Raw genomic sequence first — 23,211 nt, 5'->3', positions numbered from 1 at the left:
TTTTAGGGGCCGAAAGAAAGCCACGTCTAGAGGTTGCGTCAAATGTGTACTGTTTGTTAGCGTTGTAACGTCATCCTTTTGGCCCATTCTCAGCCCAAGTAGTCCATATTTTAACAGCCCGGTAAACAACATAGGGCGGTAAAAGTTCACCTTTGCCGTTTACACAGAACCTAATGGACACAGAGGTCATTGAAGCGTTTCTAATTAGTTCTGGATACTTGCAACCTCTCTTGACAATGACTTTATTTTTGCCGGGATCATCAGTGAGATTAGTTTCATCACAATTCCATTTATTTGTTGAAGGAACGCCGTCTAACTCGACTGCCAGATTTTCGAAAAAGCTTCTCAATATGTTTTCATCAACTCCTGCTCGTACACGTTTAATATTTTCTGCAAAACGTGGGGAAATTTCAGAATGTCTGACCATAAATTTTTTGATCCAATCCTCTCCAGGAAAGTTATCCTTGAAAATTTTGACATCTCTTTCACAACGGTTTAAATAATTTTTGATAATGTTTCTCAGTTTCCTTGCGTTAATAGGGAACCCATACTCTCCCATATAAATCAGGCAATTGACAAATTGGTTTTCTTCGCCGGGAGTAAATACGTTTTGCCTCCCTGGCGTTTTGGAATGTTTCCCTTTCAGTTTATTTAAAATGGTCCTTCTTGGAATCTTATATTTTTCTTCTGCCCTTCTGTGTGAGATTTCATCTCTTCATATTTCATTTAAACACTCTTGTAGGGTTTCTTGTGTATAGTCAGCATAGCGCCGTGATCCTAGTACTCTTTTAGGTGTTCTAGGCATATCTGTAACAAAAATGTATATTAAACAAAATATATATTTCGGGGTAACTTTGCGCCACTTTTTTGGAGCAAAGTTACCCCGAATTACCTGATAATTTGTAAAATTAGGTTAGAAAAAGAAAAGTTTATCATTTGTTCATTTATAAGTCACAATTGAGTAAAAAAGTTGATAAACAGTATACACTTAACGCATACACAAATACTTACTTGTGAGATAATAGCACAACTTTCTACACACACCAAATTTTATACGTAGTTTTTACCGAAGTTTTTACACCACTACCTTCTTGACTCGCTGTAGGCATGTAAATGGAAGAGCAAGTCTATGCTGCACGTGGGAAGACTTTGTCAATACGCAACCAGTAAAACGGCGACGCGCGTTTTGTGAAGACGGTTTTTAATTCATAGGTAAATTAAAATGAAACTTTTTTTAGTTATGGAGCAAAGTTACTCTGGCAGGGGCAAAGTTACCCCGGTTTACGGTATAATATATATATATATATATATATATATATATATATATATATATATATATATATATATATAAATATATATATATATATATATATATATATATATATATATATATATATATATATAATCAATGGGGAATATATTTTAAAAAGTGATTGTTCTGGTAAAATTATTTAATCCGTAATAAAACCGTAATTTAATCTAAATATTGGTGTAAAATTTAAATTGCTGCCTCCACAGTATAAAATGTGTGGCGCTTTAAGCCCTTAAATTATTAGCTTGCAATCTAACAGCTTGACCACTAATTATTTTTTCAACAGCTTTCTTTGAAAAAGTGTTCATTCTTGAACTTCTAATTGCCTTGATACTTTTTGTAATTGCAACTATGAAATGGTATTTTTTCATCATGTTACAGTTGTTAGAAACTGATTCCATGGTTTACTCACGATATCGTGTGATACATTGAAACGCCGAACGACTTTTAAGACAAACCTTTCAGTATCCAACGCACCACTTGATCCAGTTGCATGATGTATAGTCAACTGGGACATTTGTAAAGCAAAATAAGCGACCAGTTGGTAACAACCAGGAAATCCAAGTATTAAGACCATTTTTGTGTTACGAAAGTGATCGCACGTTATTACGGGCCGGCATATTTTTGTTTTGTAAGAGATAATACAAAAAATATTCAAGATAAGAAATTATTATTTATACTACCCAGGCATTATTTTAGAGCGTACCTTATAATAAAAGTATTACTAATAAGATATTCCTACTTAAAATGTTCCCGTTTAATGACAGGAAAAACGGAAGATCGATTTTATTGATTATTAATCATATAAACAACGTTGAATCAATCATAACTTATAACAACAATGAAGCAACACTGCATGTGTATTAAAAAGTAGTAAGCAATAATTAACACTACAAATATATGTTTGTTCCTTTGATTTAACAGACAATAATTGTGGCCCATCTGAAGTATATAAAGAGTGTGCGTCGCCTTGTGTTCCAGAGCGAACTTGCCAATATCAATTTCCAGTAGCACCAAATGTCTGTATCCTTTCTTGTGAAATGTAAAGGTAAGTTTTTTTATTATTGCAGTTTACTGAAATTTAATGTGTATTTTCCCGTATTATATAGTATTTTAACAAAAGCTTGTTAATAATTTAGAATACTTTTATTTAGTTGACAAATATATATATATATATATATATATATATATATATATATATATATATATGTATATATATATATATATATATATATATATATATATATATATATATATATATATATATATATTGTTATGATGTGTTGTTTGTTTGAATGATGAGCAATGAGTATTTTTAATAATATAATATATAGGGTTTTTATCGCGGTTCTCAAAGAATTAGCTTGTAAGTACTTTTTTAAATTATCTTTATTATAACTATTATGAAACACACATATATATCTAACCTAGCCAATGTAAATTTAAAATAAACTATCTTTAAATTGATATTCTTATAAAACTAATTAAATTCTATAGACAATGTAAAATTTAAACAAACTATCTTCAAAATTGAAATTGTTATGACACTAACTAAATTATATTAACAAAATTTTGTACCTTTCTTTCACTGAATGCCTAAATGAACTGTTTTCCACTATATATATTCTAATCACCACTGAATGTCTTCGTACTTCGGTTATCCTTGTTTTTGTGAAATTTCTTTTTCCAATTATCAGCTTCTACCAATTTAAGATATATTTTTCTTCACCAGCATTTATACACCACCAAGCAAACCAGCAAACAGCATTTATATTTATTCTTCTTTTCAATATACCAATATCCAATTATTATAAGTTGATTTATACTAATCTCCAACCATAATATAATTTAATTTCTTCCAATATACTTTTTTTAATCTTCAATAATTATTTGTGTATGATCATAAATGTGCATTAAATTATATGCATAATTTTTAATCTTCATTTAACTCACTATATTAAACTATTGGACTATTTGTACTTGATTCACTGACTCCAACTAACTTTCATATTTCTTACTAAACTTTTCTGACTGACTTCTTGAAAATTCTGAACAATTTACTTCACTAACTAAATGTGTCTACTAACTTTCATAATGAACTTGCCTGACTTCTGACTAAAAACTCCCTCTTGAATCCAAATCACGGGTATTTATATCTTTTTGGATATTCTAGAATCATCTGGTAAGAGATCATGTTCCAATTTCGTTCTATTTCTTCGATATGGATGTTCTCGAAAAAATATCTGTTCCATCCACCGACATAATCATTATTCCAGAATGTTCGACCGTAAACAATGGTCACACTCTGCAATCTGGAGAATTCGTTAATGTTCCATTGATAATTTTGTTGACATTTAGGCTTTTCAGATCAGAATAAACATTTAAATCCTTAAATATATATAAATTAAACATTTTAAACTAACATTATTATTATAACCCCACTTATATTCGTATTATGATTAATTTCTATCTGTCAATTTACTGTATAGTTGGTTGCCTATGCACATGGCTCACTTAAATATATTTACAACATTAAAATACAACTTTTTACACTTATTATATGCTAATTTATTAAAAATGCCCTCACATAAATATATTTTTATTAAATTCTCTAGTATATAACTTATTTAAAATAATCAAATACTTTTTTATATCTAATATTATGTAGTATATAACTTATAAATTAATTTTTTAAACAATATCATTTCAATATATATATATATATATATATATATATATATATATATATATATATATATATATATATATAATGTTTGTATAGTCAGAATATGTTAGAATTAATTACTCATGGAATACTTGCTTAAATGACTGAAGTAAATGTGTCGTATTTACTTTAGTATATTGTTGATTAAATTGAGTATTTTCTTATTCGAATTATCTATTACATTGCTCTGCATGACGATTCTCCCTGCCAAACTAATATCTCATTAGGATCATTTGTACCTACCAGAAAGAGATCTCTGGTTTTAAAAGAAAAAAAAAAGAGTAAAGATAATACGGTAAGTAAATACACAGCTTCTTGGATATATTTATTATATTTGCTTACAAATGGCAGCTTGTGACTTATACGTACAAACTGAGCTCATATTTGAATATTATTTTAATCCATATTACATTCTTACTATGCTTTTAGTAAATAAGGAATTACATTATTTATTTCAGTCTTTCTTGAATAAAGTTTTATCCTATTTCGTAGTACAATGCCATAACAAAACTGTACATTAATTACAATTTCTCCTTGTAGACAGATGCGGTCCAAAAACCAAGTCTATGGATGTAGACCGTGTTGCCCAGAAGCAACTTGTGGCAATCCCAAAGCTCCACCGTGTACCAGAATATGTCGGCTAAGATGTTTTCAAGAATGTTTGTGTAAAGAAGGATACGCCCGAAATACCATAAACGGGCAATGTGTATTACTGAAGCAGTGTCCAAAATCTTTGGAGTAATCTTAAAGTGAATACCACATAAAAACACAAATATATATTGGAGAAGCAAATAAAAAAATATAATTTCAATAAATAACTTTAAATCAATTTGAACTTGAAGTTTGTTTTTATGTTATCCGATATCCTGTATTATACTTAATCCATTTTAGGATATAAAAACATCACTAAAATGACTGTTGTTTTACATTTAGAGATATTAGTTTTGTTAAGTTTGCCTTGATTATCACCTGGATATTAACCTTCAATAGGTTGCGTGTGGGTTGATATCTTTTTAACAAAATATGCTGTAAATGTGAATCTACATGCACTCAAAACATTAAATAATTTAAAATGTTCTCATATGCTCTCATTTGGTTTTTGTAGAGAAAGAGTTTGTTCCTAACGAATATTGAGTATCTTCTATTTTGTTCTGAGGCTCTGGAATGTTAAGACTATTAATGTTAAATTACTGGTTTGTGAGTTTACTTTTCTAGCTATATTTCATAACCAATCACAATATTGTTTCTGTTTTTTTCTATACATTTTATTCGTCCTATTAGGTTGCCCACCTGGCGAAATTTGGAACGATTGTGCATCGTGTGATCCTGAGGCTACTTGTCAAAACAGAATACCTGAAGCTCCAGGTATCTGTCCAGCTGTTTGTCAACAGCGTTGTGAATGTGATTCTAAAAATGGGTTAATTCGTGATCAAATCTCTGGACAATGTGTGCTTATAGAAAAATGCCCAGGTAAGTAAAATAAACGATCAAGTTATTTAAACTACTGAGATAGACTCTGTTACATATTAAACCCGTGTTGTGTTGAACATTTTTATTGATTGTGTAAAAAATCAAGTAAATATATGAGAGTCGCTGGTCATTTTATTATGTCAAACATCAGACACATTCTTTAAAATGTCTATTTTGTCAAAAACTAAATCAGCATTTCTAACAAATAATATTCCTTAAAAAAATAGTTTTGATCCTACTTTCAACAGACTTTCAAGCTATCTGGTGCAGAATATGCAGCCGTATATATATATATATATATATATATATATATATATATATATATATATATATATATATATATATATATATATATATATATAATAAAAGCCATATGTTATGGCATTGCAGCACAAATTAGTCAAACTTTTCACCTCAGAATTGGAATCAATAGAACGATATAAAAGTTATTTCAGTATCTCTACTTCGTCAGCCATTCGAGCTGATCCCGATTCAAACCAAAATGTCTCCAAAATCTTCCAACTTTCAGTGGTTCGGGGACAGAGGTGCCATCTGCTTTGATTACAAAGAACTAAAGAATTAAATAAATTGTTTTCTGTCCTTTGGCCTGTCGAAAATTTTCAAATATTAGTTCCTTTCTGCAAATGTTTCAAAACTCTTCCCACTTTCAGTGGTTCGGACACAGAGGTGCCATCTGCTTTGGTGGCGGAGAACTAAACAATTAAATAAATTGTTTTCTGTCCTAAGACCTGTCGAAAATTTGCAAAACACACAATCAGGATCTACACTTCTGCTTGATACAGATGTATCTACAACGAATTAAAATTTAGAAATATTGGATGTAAAATAATGTATATGTCTAATGTGAGGAAAACGTTTAAATCGAATCGAATTATATTGAATTAAAAATTCTTACGACTTCGTGGTAGTTCTCCTAAATTTCAAAGGTGGGCCATTTTTAAAACCAGAACTTAACAAAATTTTAATGTAGTTAAACATAATATAAGAAATATTTGGTAATAGGATTTTGAAAATATTTTTATTTTTTGACAGTTTTTTGATAATCAGATAATAGGTTAAATAAATAAAGTACAATAAAATATGTAAACATGACAGAAACAACAGGGTAATTTTTACTATTTAATCAGGTAATAAACAAGCAAAAAATTATTATTGTTATAGTTTATTCGTCTTCCGGGTTTGGACCGTGTCATTTGTGAGTGACCCAAAAGTGGGTTCATCTCGACGTTTCGCTACAATTGTATGTAGCTTCTTCAGGAGAACAAAAAAAGAAAAAGAAACAAAAGACAGGAAGATGTTTTTTGTTCTCCTGAAGAAGCTACATACAATTGTAGCGAAACGTCGAGATGAACCCACTTTTGGGTCACTCACAAATGACACGGTCCAAACCCGGAAGACGAATAAACTATAATTCTGACTCTGGCCGTGGAAGCCTACGATTCCATTTGACCAACCTCTACGGGGAGGTTATATTCCGCAAAACCTCAGAGTTCTCCAATCTTCGCTCTAAAGTTTCATCTCTACTTTCTTCGCTCACCTTCCTCTCTAGATGTCGTGATAATAACTTGGTTCCCAATTTTCTTGTTCTAAAACATCACATTTCCTCTTCATTTTCTTCCCGAATTCTACATCGAGCCAGCCTATCTCTACTTCGTGAACGGATTCAACATATTCGAAAAACCCTTAATTTTCAATCACAAAAACTTTTTAAGCTGCATCTTGAACTCTCCAGTATTCTTAGTGTCGATGATTGGTCACTTTTAGACCGCATTTCCTATCATCAAGCCGATAAAATCCTTCTTCTAAGCAACGAAACTCACAAAAAAAAATTACAATCCCTTGTATCTAAGAAAAAATCACATTCCACCACTTCTACTTCTCATTCACCTCTTACTAACACCGTCGTTAATCTTTCCTCTCACCAATTAACAAGTGCAGAAAGCAGTCTTCTATCTAAAGGTCTTAATTTTGCTATCACTCCTTCCAGAATTCCCACCGAAGAAATAGTTTCAAATGTGGAAGCGGCACTCCGCACAATTCCCAAAATTTCAGCCGACCGTATCCGCTTTGACGTCGCTAAATGTCTTGATACAGCCAAAATCCCTACTTCCAATATATCTCGTGAGGAATTCATAGCTCTCAAAAATCTCCGTTCTCTTTCTGAGATAATAATCCTTCCTGCAGACAAAGGTAATGCCACAGTCATCCTGGATACTCCTTCCTACATAGAGAAAGTAAACGACTTACTTAGGGATACATCCTGTTAGAATACAATTTCTCGAGACCCCACTCCTAGAGTCGAACGCGAAATTTCCCATGCCATCAAACAATCCGATCTTTCCGATGATGTTAAGAAGTCCATAGTTCCGAAAAACTCCATCTGCCCCAGAATTTACGGTCTTCCCAAAATCCATAAAGACAACGTACCTCTTCGTCCCATTGTGACTACGATTAACTCTCCTACCTACAAACTCGCAAAGTACTGGTCGAATCAGTTTAAGACCTATACTGGTCGTACCTCTTCTTATGTCCGAAATTCCACACATTTCATCACCTTAATCTCCTCCCTCACGGTCGATCCCCAAGACATTCTCGTCAGTTTCGATGTATCATCCCTATTTACCAATATTCCCATACATGACTCTCTAAAGTATAATTTCACTATTTGAGAGAGTGAGTCATCGTTTAAAGACCCAGAAATGCGGACAGCCGTTTGGAAATCCAGTGACGTACACTTACTTTTATTTTAACGTTAATTATATTTTATTTTTCAAATATTAATGTTCGAAATAGGCCACAATATATTTATTTACAAGTTTTTACTGACGTTTCGATCTCTATATCCAAAGACCGCTTTCAAAGATATAAATGATAGTAATATTTTTTTTATTTGTTTATTATTATATATTTTTATAATTCTATATTGTTTATTTTCTTTTTTTTTCTATCTTTAAAAACGGAATAGAGATCGAAACGTCAATGTATTAAACATGTAAATAGATATATTGTGGCTTATGTCCAACCTTCTCCCTAAAAATACAGAATGCCACAAACAAGCAGCTATAGAAAAATAAATATATCTGTCATTTGTATGTTTGAAAACGGTCTCTTTATAGAGATCGAAACGTCCGTAAATTAAACATTTGAATAAATATATTGTGGCTTATTCCCAACATTATTTCTAAAAATACAGAACGACAAGCGAAAAGCCATAGAAAATAAATAGTACTATCATTTGTATAATTGAAAACGGTCTCTGGATATAGAGATCGAAACGTCAATAAATAAACATATGAATAAATATTTTGTGGCTCATTCCCTACATTCCCCTAAAAATACAGAATGCCACAAACAAAAAGCTATAAAAAAGAATTATTTTGCAGAATGTTTACTGATACCGCTAGTCGCGGAAGTTACGCTAAAACGTCTTTTGACGTGACCCGTCCTTAAAGAGTTACACTATGAAATTTTTTTAAAACAAATTTTAAGACAGTTTCCACGCCACCCCAGAGGTATGTCTTGTGGCGCGATACTTTTTTTAAATGGGTAATCGCCAAGAGCCATATTGTCTTATTAAATAAAATGAACAAAACACTTAAACAGTATAAAACAAAACAAAATAAAATCCTATAAAACAAAATAAAATTCTATAAAAACAAAATAAAAATAATGTTTGATGTGTTTAAACACAAACACTATACACACTTACTATGTTCTTCTCGTTTTTTTTTGTTTTTGGTTTTTTTATGCTGATGTTTTAATTAAACTATTAGAAAATATTATTCGCTGTCTAAACCTGAAGATGCAGTGCTGCTATCGCTGTCATTATCTTCACCACCTGGTGTAATTATAATTGGCTCTAGTAAAACTTTGATATGAGTGTCAAGTTCCCACATACGATGTTCTTCTTTAATTATGTGGCCTATACATTTAGCCCATTTCTCTGGAGTTACATGGAGGATTGCTTGAATCAAAAGTTTCTTAATTTTGTTTAATTTGAACGTTTTGTTATTGCGTGCTACTTCTCCTTTCACTTGCTCCCAGATAAGTTCAATGGGATTAAGTTTGCAATGATAAGGTGGTAGACGCAGAACTTTGACACCATAATCTTTTGCAGTTTCATCTACAGCATATTTACGATATTCAATTTTCCTTAACCGTGCAATGTCAAGTAGTTGAATTTTGAGCATTGATTCTTCGTGTGCAATCCCCTTTTCTGTAAGCCATTCTTGAATTCTCCCTTTCCGCCATGCCGTCGTCGGTAATTGTTCTAGTCTGCGGCTATGATATGGCGCATTGTACATAACAACCACAGACCCAGATTCCAATTTTGGTAAGATTCTCTTAAACCAGCGCTCAAATACTTCAGAAGTCATTTCTTCATGATAATCGCCTGTTTTTTTCGACTCAAATTAAAGCAAACCATCATCAAGGAACCCTGTATCACTTCCTATATGGGTGATGATTAAACGCCGTCCCTTTCCTGATGGAGCCTTTAATCCTGTAGACCAGCCTTCTATAAATGCTTCGCGTTTACTTTTTACATTTAAATCTTGCCAAACTTTTCCAACTGTATGACCTTCGTTAATCCAGGTTTCATCCAAATAATATATTTTGCATCCAGTGCTGCGAATTTTTCGTATTTCTTCTAAATATTTTCTTCTCCACAGAATAATTTCATTTTTTTCTAATAGCATACTTTTTCTGTTGCGTTTTACGTATCGAAAGTTCATTTCGTGCATGGTCCTGATTAAGACTCTACGAGATATCTTGGGTAAAGAGTCATCATTTTCGAGCTCTTGAGAAATTTTTTTCAGTGTTGGAATTTCACTCCGAAAATAAAATGAATGAATTTTTCGACGTATAATATTCCTTGTCTCGTCATCCAAAACAATGCTTTTCATACCTCTAGTTTTACCTTTTTCTTGCTTTTTATTTTTCGATGTCATTTTTAAGTACACGATAAATACAGCTAACGGATACTTTTGTTAAACTGCTACAAATGTCGACCGCTTGGCTAACGTTTAATGCCATTTTTCTGCCGACAATTCCTTCATAAACGTTTCGTATCATTACCTTCTCTTCGGACGTTAACATTTTCCGTCTCTTTTGCGGCTTTTCATTCTTGGAATCAACATCAGAATTTTGCTGTCTTCTCTTGGAACAACTCGGTTTTTCGTCCATTGTATTTCAATAATCTGGATATATACTTTATATATACATAAATTTCAAAGAATATAACTAAATATTTACTATAAAACGACAAAATATAACACTCTTATTATCTATAACACGTTTTATCAATACTACAATACAGTATTGATAAAACAGTATTGACAACAATAAGTTTACAAACTTATCACATAAAATATACTCACAAAAACACATGCACTATTTACCCATAGAAACGCCAATGTTTTCTTCGTTCATTTCTTGGGCAAAAAATAATAAAAACTAGTTTTACTGCATGTCTGGATCCGAATTGTAAAACCGAGTTCCCTCGCTAATTCCAACATTGCCAAACGATTGAAAAATAATGTTTTAAAATATCGATTTTTATTTTATAAATTTAAATACGTAACGAAACGGAACATATAAATAAAATTTATTTTATTACAATTTTGTGCTTAATTTTTACTATTGAAAATATCATGTTTTTTGGTATTTTTATGACGGTAATAATCGCTGCGTGGAAGAATACAGGTTTTGTATGACCATAATTACTACTTGTGAACAAGATTTGGCTACACTGTTCGACAACTTCTGGTCAAGTCTACTATAGAGAAGCACAAATAAATATACTACTTTATATATTCTGTAATTTCTTATGAGGAAACGCAAATTGCAATCGAGAAAACAGGCAGTTTTCGAGGGCCGCTGTGTACATTTAAATTTAAGGATATTCCGCGTTTAAACTATGATATCACTCTTCTGAATTGAGGGTTTCTACTATAGTTGTTCTGCGAGATCACTTGACCAATGATAACAAGTCTTTGGTTTTGGCAGATCTTGCGGAAAAATGCCTCCTTTCAACATATTTTTCTTTTAGAGGCAATTTCTACAAACAAATATCTGGAACACCAATGGGTTCTCCCCTTTCCCCTGTGATTGCTGACATTTTCATGGAAGCCTTTGAGTCTTTAGCCCTAGAATCTTACCCCTTAAAACCTAAAGTCTGGTTCCGCTACGTTGATGATACATTTATCATCTGGCCCCATGGTCAACATACCCTTTCTCCCTTCCTAGATCATCTTAACTCACAACATCCGAGTATAAAATTCACAATGGAAGTAGAAAATAATCGGTCCCTTCCCTTTCTCGATGTGTTAGTCACCTCCAAGCCCAATGGCGGATTGGGTCACTCTGTTTATAGAAAAAAGACTCACACGAATCGTTACCTACATGCTTCATCACACCACCATCCTGCCCAAAAGAATTCTGTGATCAACTCTCTCATCCATCGGGCCATTTCGATTTCTGAACCTGACAACCTTAGAGAAGAACTTGGCCATCTGCAAAAAACCCTTGTCGCCAACGGTTACTCCAAGTCCACAATTCAAAATATTACACACCGACATCTACATCCCCCTTTACACCCTAGGACGACAAATTCAGAATCTTCGGGTAATACTCCTGTGGCTTTTCTTCCGTATATTCGAAGTGTCACTGATAGGATTGGCAAAATTCTTCGCAAAGAAGGTATCAGGACTACTTTTCGACCACCCAAGAAAATCTCACAATATCTACCCTCTCCTAAGGACCCATTACCGCCCCTATCTTCCTGTGGTGTCTATTCTATTCCTTGTTCATGTGGACAAGTGTATATTGGCGAAACTGGTCGCTCCGTCAAAACTCGGATTCAAGAGCATCAAAGATGCATTCGATCAGGTCTTTTCTCCCATTCTGCAGTTGCAGAACACTGTCAAGAAACCGGTCATTCCATATTGTTCGAAAAAACCCATATTATTTCTAAGAGCCCCTTCTTTTATTCTAGGAAAATCCGCGAATCTCTAGAGATCCGAAAAAATCCACATAATATCAATCGAGAGGAAGGATACTACTTGTCTCCCATCTGGAATCTCAGTCTAGAGCCGCCGTCCGGTCCCGCTACCACGATGCAGCCACATGATTGGCCAGCGCGCGCTTCTTGACGTTCGCGCCACGGAGTGTGCCGATACGTCCCGACACGACAGGTCACCGCAACTATAAATAGAGCGGTAGCGGAGTAATCGTCGGATTCACTCCCTGCCTCTCGACGCGTTAGTGTTCTGAGCTGTTGGACGTGAATCCCTGTCCTGGCATTTGGTTTTCACCTCTGGCTGCGTTGAGTAGTTGAGTTACTGTGACCAAATGCCCATCTTGGTAGTTAGTAGTAGCCTCTGGTCGCGTTGAGTAACTGAGTTACCGTTGCTAACTACCCATCTTCCTGTCTTTTGTTTCTTTTTCTTTTTTTGTTCTCCTGAAGAAGCTACATACAATTGTAGCGAAACGTCGAGATGAACCCACTTTTGGGTCACTCACAAATGACACGGTCCAAACCCCGAAGACGAATAAACTATAATTCTGACTCTGGCCGTGGAAGCCTACGATTCCATTTAATTATTATTGTTATATTTTTTTTTGGAATCAGATTTTGATAACTTTCAAATAAAGTGCCACATGACCTTGCTATTAAAAAAAGAAATAAGGATGTGGCTGTCATCTGATGGGGTTCATCGAAATACCGAAACTCTGATACCATTAGATATTAGAACAAGGTTAAAAATAAATATTATAAATTATATCAATATCTCTGTACCATTTACTTTGGATTATCTTAACTTTTACTGTAATTATACAAGCTTTCAACATGATTTTTTGCTTTTTTTGATTTTTGTTTACAAAATATTGTCCGATTTCTCATTTACGATTGAGTCTAACTTAATAATTCTTAACAAATAAAAGTGAAAACTTCTTCTTTACAGGTTGTTCACCGGGAGAAATATGGAATGAATGTGCCTCCTGTAATCCTGACCCTACCTGCCAAAACAGTACAGTCCAAATCCCAAAAATTTGTGCAGATATATGTTATCCACGATGCGAGTGCGATGTTAAAGCTGGATTTATAAGAGATGAAATTTCTGGACAATGTATTCCAAGGGAAAAGTGTTCCGGTATGTGTGAGTATAACGTTGCTTAAATTGTACATACTATGTAGGTATTTCTTTCTTGATTTTATTTAAAGTCATCTAATTTAAAAAGCATAATATATATATATATATATATATATATATATATATATATATATATATATATATATATTTGGAAGAATTTTGTTTTTAACAAAAACAATTTGTTTAATTTTGAGAAAGATTTTCGAAGCGGAAATCAAAACATCAAAATAAACATATTTTAAATTACTATTGTAGTTTGTATCCAGTAAAAAGAGTAAATTCATGGCTAAATAAAGTAAAATACTTGACGTTTCAATAACATAACCTTTAAAAATTGCGAATGGGCGCTCTTTTGTAAGGTAATTCTAAAAAGGATCGTGTAATACATAATATTTCATTTCAGGTGTAAAAAAATTTAAAGAGAATCAGATTTCAGGTAAAGGGTATTATAGGGACCAGAGAGGCATCCTTAAGAGTAGTGGGGGACTACAGAGGTAGGAAGCTCCTTGAAGTCAGCTTTAGAGGTATGGACCTCCACCTCGTACTGGAGGAGTATGAACGAGAAGAAAGGAGGACGGGGACGCTGAAGGTGATCGTGAAGGGAGGCGGAAAATCTTACGCCGAGATACTGAAACAAATAGAGCGTAGCGTAGATTCAGGCTAAAATTTCAGGAATCTGAAATTTATGGTTATTATTATTTATTAATAACCGTCCTATCGGTTTGCTTTCATACATATATAAACTTTTCAGAAAAGTTATCCAAAAAGGACTGGACGCTAAATTTGACTTCTATCAGCCTAGAGAACAAGCTGGATTTAGATCGGGATACAGCACTAACGACCACTTACTAGTGATAAAGAACCTGATAGAGAAGTCTGCAGAATACAACAAACCATTGGCACTGATATTTGTCGACTACGAGAAAGCATTCGATACCATAAGCCATCAGAAAATGTTAAAAGCATTAACAGAATGCCGAATAGACCATCGCTACACTAACATAATCAAACATATCTACCAAAATGCCACAGCTAGCGTAAGCGTAAGACTATCTGAACAATAAACAAATAAATTCTGTATACAATGAGGAGTACGGCAAGAAGATACAGTCTCTCCAAAGCTATTCACGACATAAATGGTATCAACATGGTATCAACACACAGCATGGTATCAACATAAATGGAGAGAAGCTCAGTCATTTAAGATTTGCAGATGACATCGTCCTTATAGCCGATCGTATGGATGATGCAATAATAATGTGAAGAATTATATAGCGCTTACTTGTATGTCGGACTAAAGACTAATGTGAACAAAACGCAAATAATGACTAATCTGGTGCTAAATCGAAATATTACTCTTGATGGAAGGGATATTGTGCAGACTACATCGTATAAATACTTAAGTACCTAAGTATAGGACATGAAATTTGGTTGGGCAGAGATAAGCAGACATGTGAGCTCCCACGTCGCATAGGATAAGCCTGGGTAGCGTTTGGTTAATTAAACTATGTATTTAAATCGGATCTACCCATATGCCTCAAAAGGAAAATCTTTGACCAATGTATGTTACCTGTACTCACTTATGGAGCGGAAACATTATCATTCACAAAAAAGGTAGTTATTAAGATTCGCGTGACTCAGATGGCTATGGAGCGCCAAATGTTGGGTGTCTCTCTGAGAGACCATATCCCAAACGAAGAAATACGTTGTAGGACAAAAATAACAGACGCTATCGAAAAAATCGCGACGTTAAAATGAAATTGGGCAGGACACGTCGCTGGATTATCAGACAACCGATGGACAAAACGTATTTTAGAGTGGAGACCAAGGCAAGAAACAATACGGAGCAGAGGACGCCCACCAACTAGATGGACTGACGACCTGAAGCGTGTTAGCAACAAACGGATGCAAGCCGCACAAGACAGAGACAGATCGAAAGAGCTGAGAGCTCTTTGATGTCCAGCAATGGACGCATACAGGTTGATGATGATGATGATGATTATTTATTAGTTTATGGTCTAACGGAAATATTTTCTGATTTACGCCCATAGGTATGGTTATTTGTAAGTTTTTAGTTTTTTCATTTTAGTTGTTCATTAAATGGCAAGACCACCTCTCTGGAACGGTGGTTAAGGTTTTAACCGGAACACGGTTAATCCAGCACTACCCTGGGGTCTTCTGGCCTGGTATCCTACTCTGCCGAAAGATGCCAGGGTGTCTTGTTCCGTGGTGTTAGGTGTCTAAAAAAGATTTCCTCCACCGTTGCCTGCCAGAATTCAATGGATACCTTCTTAGGCTCTTACTGGAATCTGGCAATACGGCAAGCAAAAAAAAAGCATGCTCAGGCAGAACACCTTAAACCGGCACTGCATGTAAGTTGGGTATACATACATGTAGTGCCCGTCTACTCTTATATCTCGAAGCTGTGCCCTACTGGATTCCGTTTACTCTGTCACCTACAGTCAATAACTTTGGTATACGACTTACGTCCGTTCTATGAATATATTGTGTTAACTAAGTTGTATGGCTCCTAGATGGCACTCAATTTCGTTTACCGCCGTTATTTCACAGAATCCATTTCTATGACTTCTACTAATCTGACACTTTTATATTATAAGCCATAGTTCATTGTGTACACGACTGTATTTCCTCACTTTTCTCTTTATTTGTCTACTATCTTTGTCTATTTTACCATTATTTCCCATATTTCCAAGGCCAAGACAGCCCCATACGCCAAGAGTCCCGATACTTATATTTATTGATTTTTATTGTTCCTGATCATATTCTAATATCATTCTTGGTGTTGCAAATTGGTACTTTCTTTTATATTAAATGTCCTTTTCTTAGCTTGTATTCCTATTCGGTCTCGGCTTCACCAATTATATTTTGCACACTTCCAGCTGTCTCCTACCGTGTCTTTTTATGTTCAGTTCCTGATGCTTCCAGAAACTTGACAGTCAGCGTTTCTTCGTATTGAGTGAATATTACTTTAAAACTGAACGTGCCTTAATCATACGAATCTCTATTTTTATCTCTATTATTTTGGGATTAATCGGATCACATCCAGACTTCCTCTAACAGTTTTTTTGAATTTTATTGTTTTTAGTCAACTCCAATTATTCATCTAAGCATTCTAATTTCAGAACGTGCAATCGTTGTTCTTTCATGTTGTCTGCGTAATATTTAATGCTTTTCATTATAGATAATCTACAGAGGTGTTATACAATTTACCTTTTAGTTCCATTGTAAGGCCTTTCTATAACTCAACAAGCTACCGGCATTCCTCCATTTTTGCCACACTGCATTAATTATATTACGTACATTTTTATCTATTCCCGAAATCATTTAAACTATTGCTCTTTAAACTAACTCGAAGACATACAACACAAAAATTCCTACCACAGCGTATTATTCTTCTACTAAAAGTGCATATCTTCTATCTTATTCTATCCACAGTAGCTTGAAATAGATCAGTTAACGTTAGACAAGTCCATTTTCTAAGATTGGCCAACCAGGATATACGTCAGCATCCAGGGCCTCTCCTACTCTCAGTCTTGCGTTGTAGAATCATTCTAAAATGTAGAATTCTTAACTCTTTATAGAAGGTGTATGGCTTATTAAAATATGGGCGTTTATGTTGGTATTCTTACTAATGATCATTATTTTGGTCTTGTTACAATTTAGTTTTAGGCCGTATTTATAACATGTTTTTACAACACTATCCAAGGTCTCTCTAAAGATATTATCAGAGTATATTATGTGAAATAGTGCTGGTGACATTGTACAATCCTGTCGAACTTCTTTTCTAACTGTGAAGATCTCAGACAGTGCATTTTCCAATCGCACTGTTGGTTTTTTTTGGAGATATAAGTTGGAGACTAGACTATGATAATAATGCCTATGATCAAGTGTGATGAGTGAAAAAAAAATTATTAAATTTACTTCAGAGATAGAACTTGTTTTAGTGAAAGTGAAAGTGTCAGTGAAAGTTTTAGAGCTGTTTATAAAAAGGTATATATTTATGCATTGTTGCAGTTTGTGCTCTATTTTCTTATTAACAAGTTACCAATTAAAACAATATCGTATTATATACTTTTTCCTGTTTTTTTTATTATATTCAATTGTATTCAATTTTATTTATTTTATAATTTGTTTATTCTATATCTTATAATAAAGTTTGTTGAAATACAGCCTAGGCCGCGTGAATTTCTCTCAGCAGTAATTCTTATCGGAAATGCCCACTTTTCTATTCTATGCAAATAAAAATCAGTACGAAATACGAAACGTCATAAAAAACATCCGGCGAATATTATTTATTTATTATTTACTCTTAATCTATTTCACATTGTGTTCTGTAATCATTAATTTCTATTTTATATCAATTATCTTAATTTAGCAGGTTGGTGTGGTCCACTAGAAGTTTTTAATGAATGTGCATCACCGTGTATTCCCGAGCGAACTTGCCAACATCAATTTCCCGTTGGGCCAGATAGGTGTATACTTCCTTGCGAACAAAGATGCGAATGTGATAAAAATAAAGGATTAATACGAGATGAAGAATCCGGCAACTGTATTGATATCGGAAAATGTGAAGGTAACATTAACTTTCCATAGATTACGAACAATTCTTCTAACATAAATTTGTATTTAAAAGTCACAAAGTAAGTTATTATCATTACGGTATATTAAGTTTCGTGTAAAAAATTGAAGTTAAGTATATATGAAAGAAATTATGGGTGGCAGATAACAGAAAAAAAAGATACTGTTTGCCAGACTATATTTAACTTAGATGCCCAAAAGTAAAAGGAATAATGTACAAAAAGTAGAAAGGAGTAAAATATGAACACTACTTAAAAACGACTAGTTTTTAAATATTATGTTTATATGGGATTGAGCCAAAATTGATTGTAATAAAAATTACTTTTTTATCTAATTTGACGTTTAGATTTCCACGGAAACCATTTTCAAAAAAGATTATTTAAGAATTGTGTGAAAAGGGTATAAGCAAGAAGTTGTTGAGCGGGTTGTTTTTCAAAATTAATGGTTGACTTACTTACTATCAAAGTTCCTCCTAGACATAAGCACCTATACAGCCTTTAGCAGATAACACAACAACATACATTAAAAACCCACAACATCATCATCATCATTTTGGCTTTACAACCCTGTGTGGGTCCTAGCCTCCCCAAGAATTTTTCTCCAGTCGTCCCTATCCATCGCCTTCCTCCGCCAAGCACGTATTTCCATATTTCTCATGTCTTCATCGATGTTATCTAGGAATCTTGTTCTGGGTCTTCCTCTTCTTCTTTGACCAATAGGTCTATCAAGGAGCGTTTTTCTAGCTGGGTCGGTTTGCTCCATCCGCATTACATGGCCTACCCACCTCAGACGTCCTATCTTTATGTGTTTTACGATATCTGGTTCCTGGTATATCCTATAGAGTTCGAAGTTGTATCGTCTTCTCCAGACACCGTTTTCATTTACCGCTCCATAGATGCGCCTTAGTATTTTTCTTTCGAAACATCCTAACATGCTTTCATTGCTTTTTGTTAAAGTCCAGGTTTCTGAACCATATGTTAGGACTGGGCGTATTATTGTTTTGTAGAGTTTTACTTTTGTATTTCTTGATATAACTGTAGATTTAAAAAGGAGATTAAGCCCAAAATAGCATCTATTAGCCGTGCAAATTCTGCGGTTTATCTCTGCGGTAGTGTCATTTTCAGTATTGACGAGCGTTCCCAGGTATACAAATTCGTTAACTAATTAACGATTAAACCCACAACAATTATTGCAAAAACTAGCTGAAATAGATTACAATTCCAACAATATGCTAGTCAGTTTCGATATCACCGGCCTTTTCACCAATGTCTCATTGGAGAAAAGTTTAACAATAACATTGTGACATGATGTCACAATGGCACACAGTGATGATACATTGACAACAAAATCCAAACTGAATATATTAGCTATCGTTTAGCTACTAACACTTTGCATATCTAATACTTATTTTCAACTAGATAATTATTTCTGTAAGCCAAATTTTGGTGTAGCCGTGTGCTCATCCTTATCTCCATTATAAGCGGATATACCTATTAATGGAGGATTTCGAACAAAACATTGTATACAAACAAGGAAAACAACCCAGAGTAAGGTGGAGATTGAATTGAATAAATTATTGATGTGACAATTATATATTATAACAATTTTACAGCTAAAAGCATGGCTGTTACCTACAAGTAAGTCAACCGTCAATTTTGAAGAAACATAACCCGCTCAACAACTTCTTTTTTCTACTCTTTTCACTCAATTCCTAAATATTCTTTTTTTGAAAACGATTTCCGGGATGGAAATCGAAACGTCAAATATTAATATTAATTGTGGCTTAATCCCATATAAACACAATATTTAACTTAGATATGCCGCAAGAAAACAGTTTCAAAACCTTATCAAATAATTCTTATACTACAATACTTTTGTTGTTAAAAGTATGAAATATGTTATTAATGTCGTAAAAAATAGCTGTTTTGAAAGAAGCTAACAACAATATTTTAGTTTATAATAAAAAAAGACGCGAAGGCTTTAAACAAAATTCCCAGGTAGCTGTAATGAATAAATAAGTAATGAAACAATCCCATCCAACAAAATATATTTTGAAAGGAAACATGAAAAAAATGTGGAATATACGATATAAAAGTTAAAGATAAGGAATATAGGGATATTACTTCGATAGAATATCTAAGGTATCAGAAACATGCAGAACATCGAACCTTTATATTATACTATACAGCTGTCGAAAAAAAAACTAATATTGAATGGTTCGGGCAATTAAAATATTGTATTTCTGAATTTTAACCACTCGTATACAATAGCATATGTATCTTCTTCTTCTAGTGCCATGGCCTTTCGATCGTTGAATATCATGTTAGCTATCAATTCACTATCGTAACTTTATTGACAGCAGCTCTAAATAATGATGTAGTCGATTTTCCGTATCAAAGTTATTGCTTACAACTTTTTAAATAAAATTTGAAACTATATTCATAATTATGAAGATAAATATCACGCACTAATATTTTTGGTTTACGAAATGGTTCAATTTGATGGTCATTTACGAAATTACAATTTGTTCGACTTTTATTACAATTTTTCTTTATGTCTTGGTACCAAAGAGCTGGCGTATATGTCTGAGATCACAATTATCATCACAATATTAGAAACTAAGTGATCCAAAAATTAACGTGAAGTCCTTCTAAATTATAAACCATGAAGGACAGTTTTTCGCTTCTTCTTTTGTGTAGAATATTTTTGTCGGGTTATGTTGTGTCTTCTCTTATATCAGATATAAATGCGTTTGAAAACTAAATTAAACTTTTATTTACAGACAGATGCGGTCGAAATCAATTCTTTGGATGTAGACCATGTTGCCCAGAATCTACATGTGACAATCCTAAACCTATTTCGTGTATCCGACCATGTCCGCTGCTATGTATTAACGAATGTTTGTGTAAAGAAGGATACGTCAGAAATACCAGTAACGGGCAATGTGTACTACCCAGGGAGTGTCCAAGATGTTTGCAATAACCTCAAAATATTAGAAAATGAAAAAAATATAAATATTTATAATCACCAAATAATAAACGTCTCCACTATTAACAATAAATAAAATAAAGAATTCTGCTATTTTTTATAAAGCTTCGTAGTTAACCAATAAATTTTAGCCTGGTAAATTCGTTTTTTATTTTATTTTTATAGTTTATTTTTATGAACGAGAGAGTAATTAGCATAATTTTAACTGGTAGCTCCGACCACTCCATGGGCGTGCTCAAGATTAATTGAAAAATTACTTTGAATAATTGTAAAAAATAAATGAATTATTTCAGTGTTATAAAGTGTTATGTGTATGTAAACAAAAGTGACCTCTTTTATCACACACTATATTAGAACTGACTGGCCTACATTAAAAAGGGTTTTAAAAAATTCACATTTTTTTTAATTTTTAAAAATTACAAAAGAGAAAAAGAGTTTTTAAAACCGTCTAAGGTATGTTAAATAGATGAATAAAAATATTAATATAAAACTTACAGCTACTTGTTACAAATCCAAATCAGATTCAGAAGATGAACTTTCAGAACCAAGATTTATAATAACTGGCTCGATCATTTTATCAGTAATATTGTCCAGCTTCCACATTTTTTCCTCTTCTTTAATAGTGTGATTTACTGCCTTTTCCCAGTTTTCAGGTTTTGCATTATTTACGGCCTCCAAAAACAACTGTTTAACATCATGAATTTTAAAAGTGGTATTTTTTCTTGAAACTTCACTCTTTATCTGTGCCCATACCAGTTCAATCGGGTTTAATTCACAATGATATGGTGGGGATCTAAGTACTGTCATTCCACGATTTTTGGCAATTTCATCAATTTCGTATTTTTTAAATTTTTCTTTATGAAGGGCACACAACGAATAAAGTTTCTTTCTTATAGATCCGGGATGGTACGTAATATTTTTTGAACTCAGCCAATTCTGCAAGTCTTTTTTTAACCACTTGGTTGTGGGCAGTCCTTCTATAAGTCTGGAGTGATAACTTGCATTATCCATTACTATTACACAGTTCTTAGGAAGAAGATCTATCATTTGTTCGAACCATTCTTGAAAGACATCAGCGTTCATGTCTTCATGGTAGTCACCGGTACGAGTTGATTCAAAAGTTAATAAACCACCTTCAACAAAACCGTCTGAACTGCCAATGTGTACTATTATCAGCCTGCGTCCCTTTCCTGATGGTGGGTTTAAACCAGTAGATAAGTTATTTACAAAAGCGTGCTTTTGACTTATAACAGTTTCATCCTGCCAAAATTTATTTGGTGTATGACCCTCGTTGATCCTGCTGTTTCTGTTGGGGCATGGATATTAATAATTGTAATGTTATGAAATGTACCTCTTAGGTATATTTTACATATTCTTTCATTAACTGTAGTGAAATCCAATGCCGACCTGCATCATTAATGGTTTACCTCCAAAGTCTCGTTTTCTTTCTGCTCCATTGTAGTATAAACTGTAGTATTTTTCATTTATGCATCCATGCCCTTTAAATCTGATTTCTTGGACAGAGGCAATGTCTGCTTCGTATTTCTGCAGTTCTTGGACAATACTTTACCTGTCTGCAGCATGGTTTGAATATTCCAGGTTCCCAATCGCAATTCCATCATTAAGTCCTTATTCCGTAGCTTTGGTCGTTGTCCGGTTTGTATTTTATTTTTTATTTTTAGACGTACTTTACGATGGAACTAGTTGTAAATTAAAATATTCAAATTTGAAAATTTATTTATAAAAAAATTGTTTATAAAAATTGGTACCAGTTTTTGAGATGGGTGGTCTACATAATTGTATATATCGAAAAATTTTACATAAGATAGAATAGTTTTCAACTATCCACCCTTCCATGCATATTTACAGAAAGTTACTCTGCTGATGGACTAATGATAATTTTAGTGTTACTGCTATTTCAACATATAGACAAGTAGATATAT

The 23,211-nt window shown here is 33.3% G+C and overlaps 1 protein-coding gene across 4 annotated transcripts in view; it reads left to right on the top strand.

Moving 5' to 3' along the window:
- LOC140448460 (laminin subunit alpha-2-like) overlaps positions 1–21,397 on the top strand; it is a 37,626-nt gene extending 16,229 nt beyond the window's left edge. Inside the window, exons 2-5 of one of the 4 annotated variants that reach the window (XM_072541541.1) lie at positions 5,319–5,507; positions 13,493–13,681; positions 18,081–18,275; positions 21,063–21,397. In XM_072541541.1, coding sequence (XP_072397642.1) covers positions 5,319–5,507; positions 13,493–13,681; positions 18,081–18,275; positions 21,063–21,262 — 773 coding nt within the window. In that variant the 3' untranslated portion in view covers positions 21,263–21,397. Of the gene's footprint in view, positions 1–5,318; positions 5,508–13,492; positions 13,688–18,077; positions 18,276–21,062 lie in introns of all 4 variants that reach the window. The other 3 variants (XM_072541540.1, XM_072541538.1, XM_072541537.1) reach the window with 3 other exon arrangements.
- The last annotated feature ends 1,814 nt before the right edge of the window (positions 21,398–23,211 follow it).

This window comes from Diabrotica undecimpunctata, chromosome 8 (assembly GCF_040954645.1).
Source record: "Diabrotica undecimpunctata isolate CICGRU chromosome 8, icDiaUnde3, whole genome shotgun sequence".
In the NCBI taxonomy this organism is placed as follows: Eukaryota; Metazoa; Arthropoda; class Insecta; order Coleoptera; family Chrysomelidae; genus Diabrotica; species Diabrotica undecimpunctata.
This window is presented reverse-complemented; position numbering and strand designations above follow the sequence as displayed.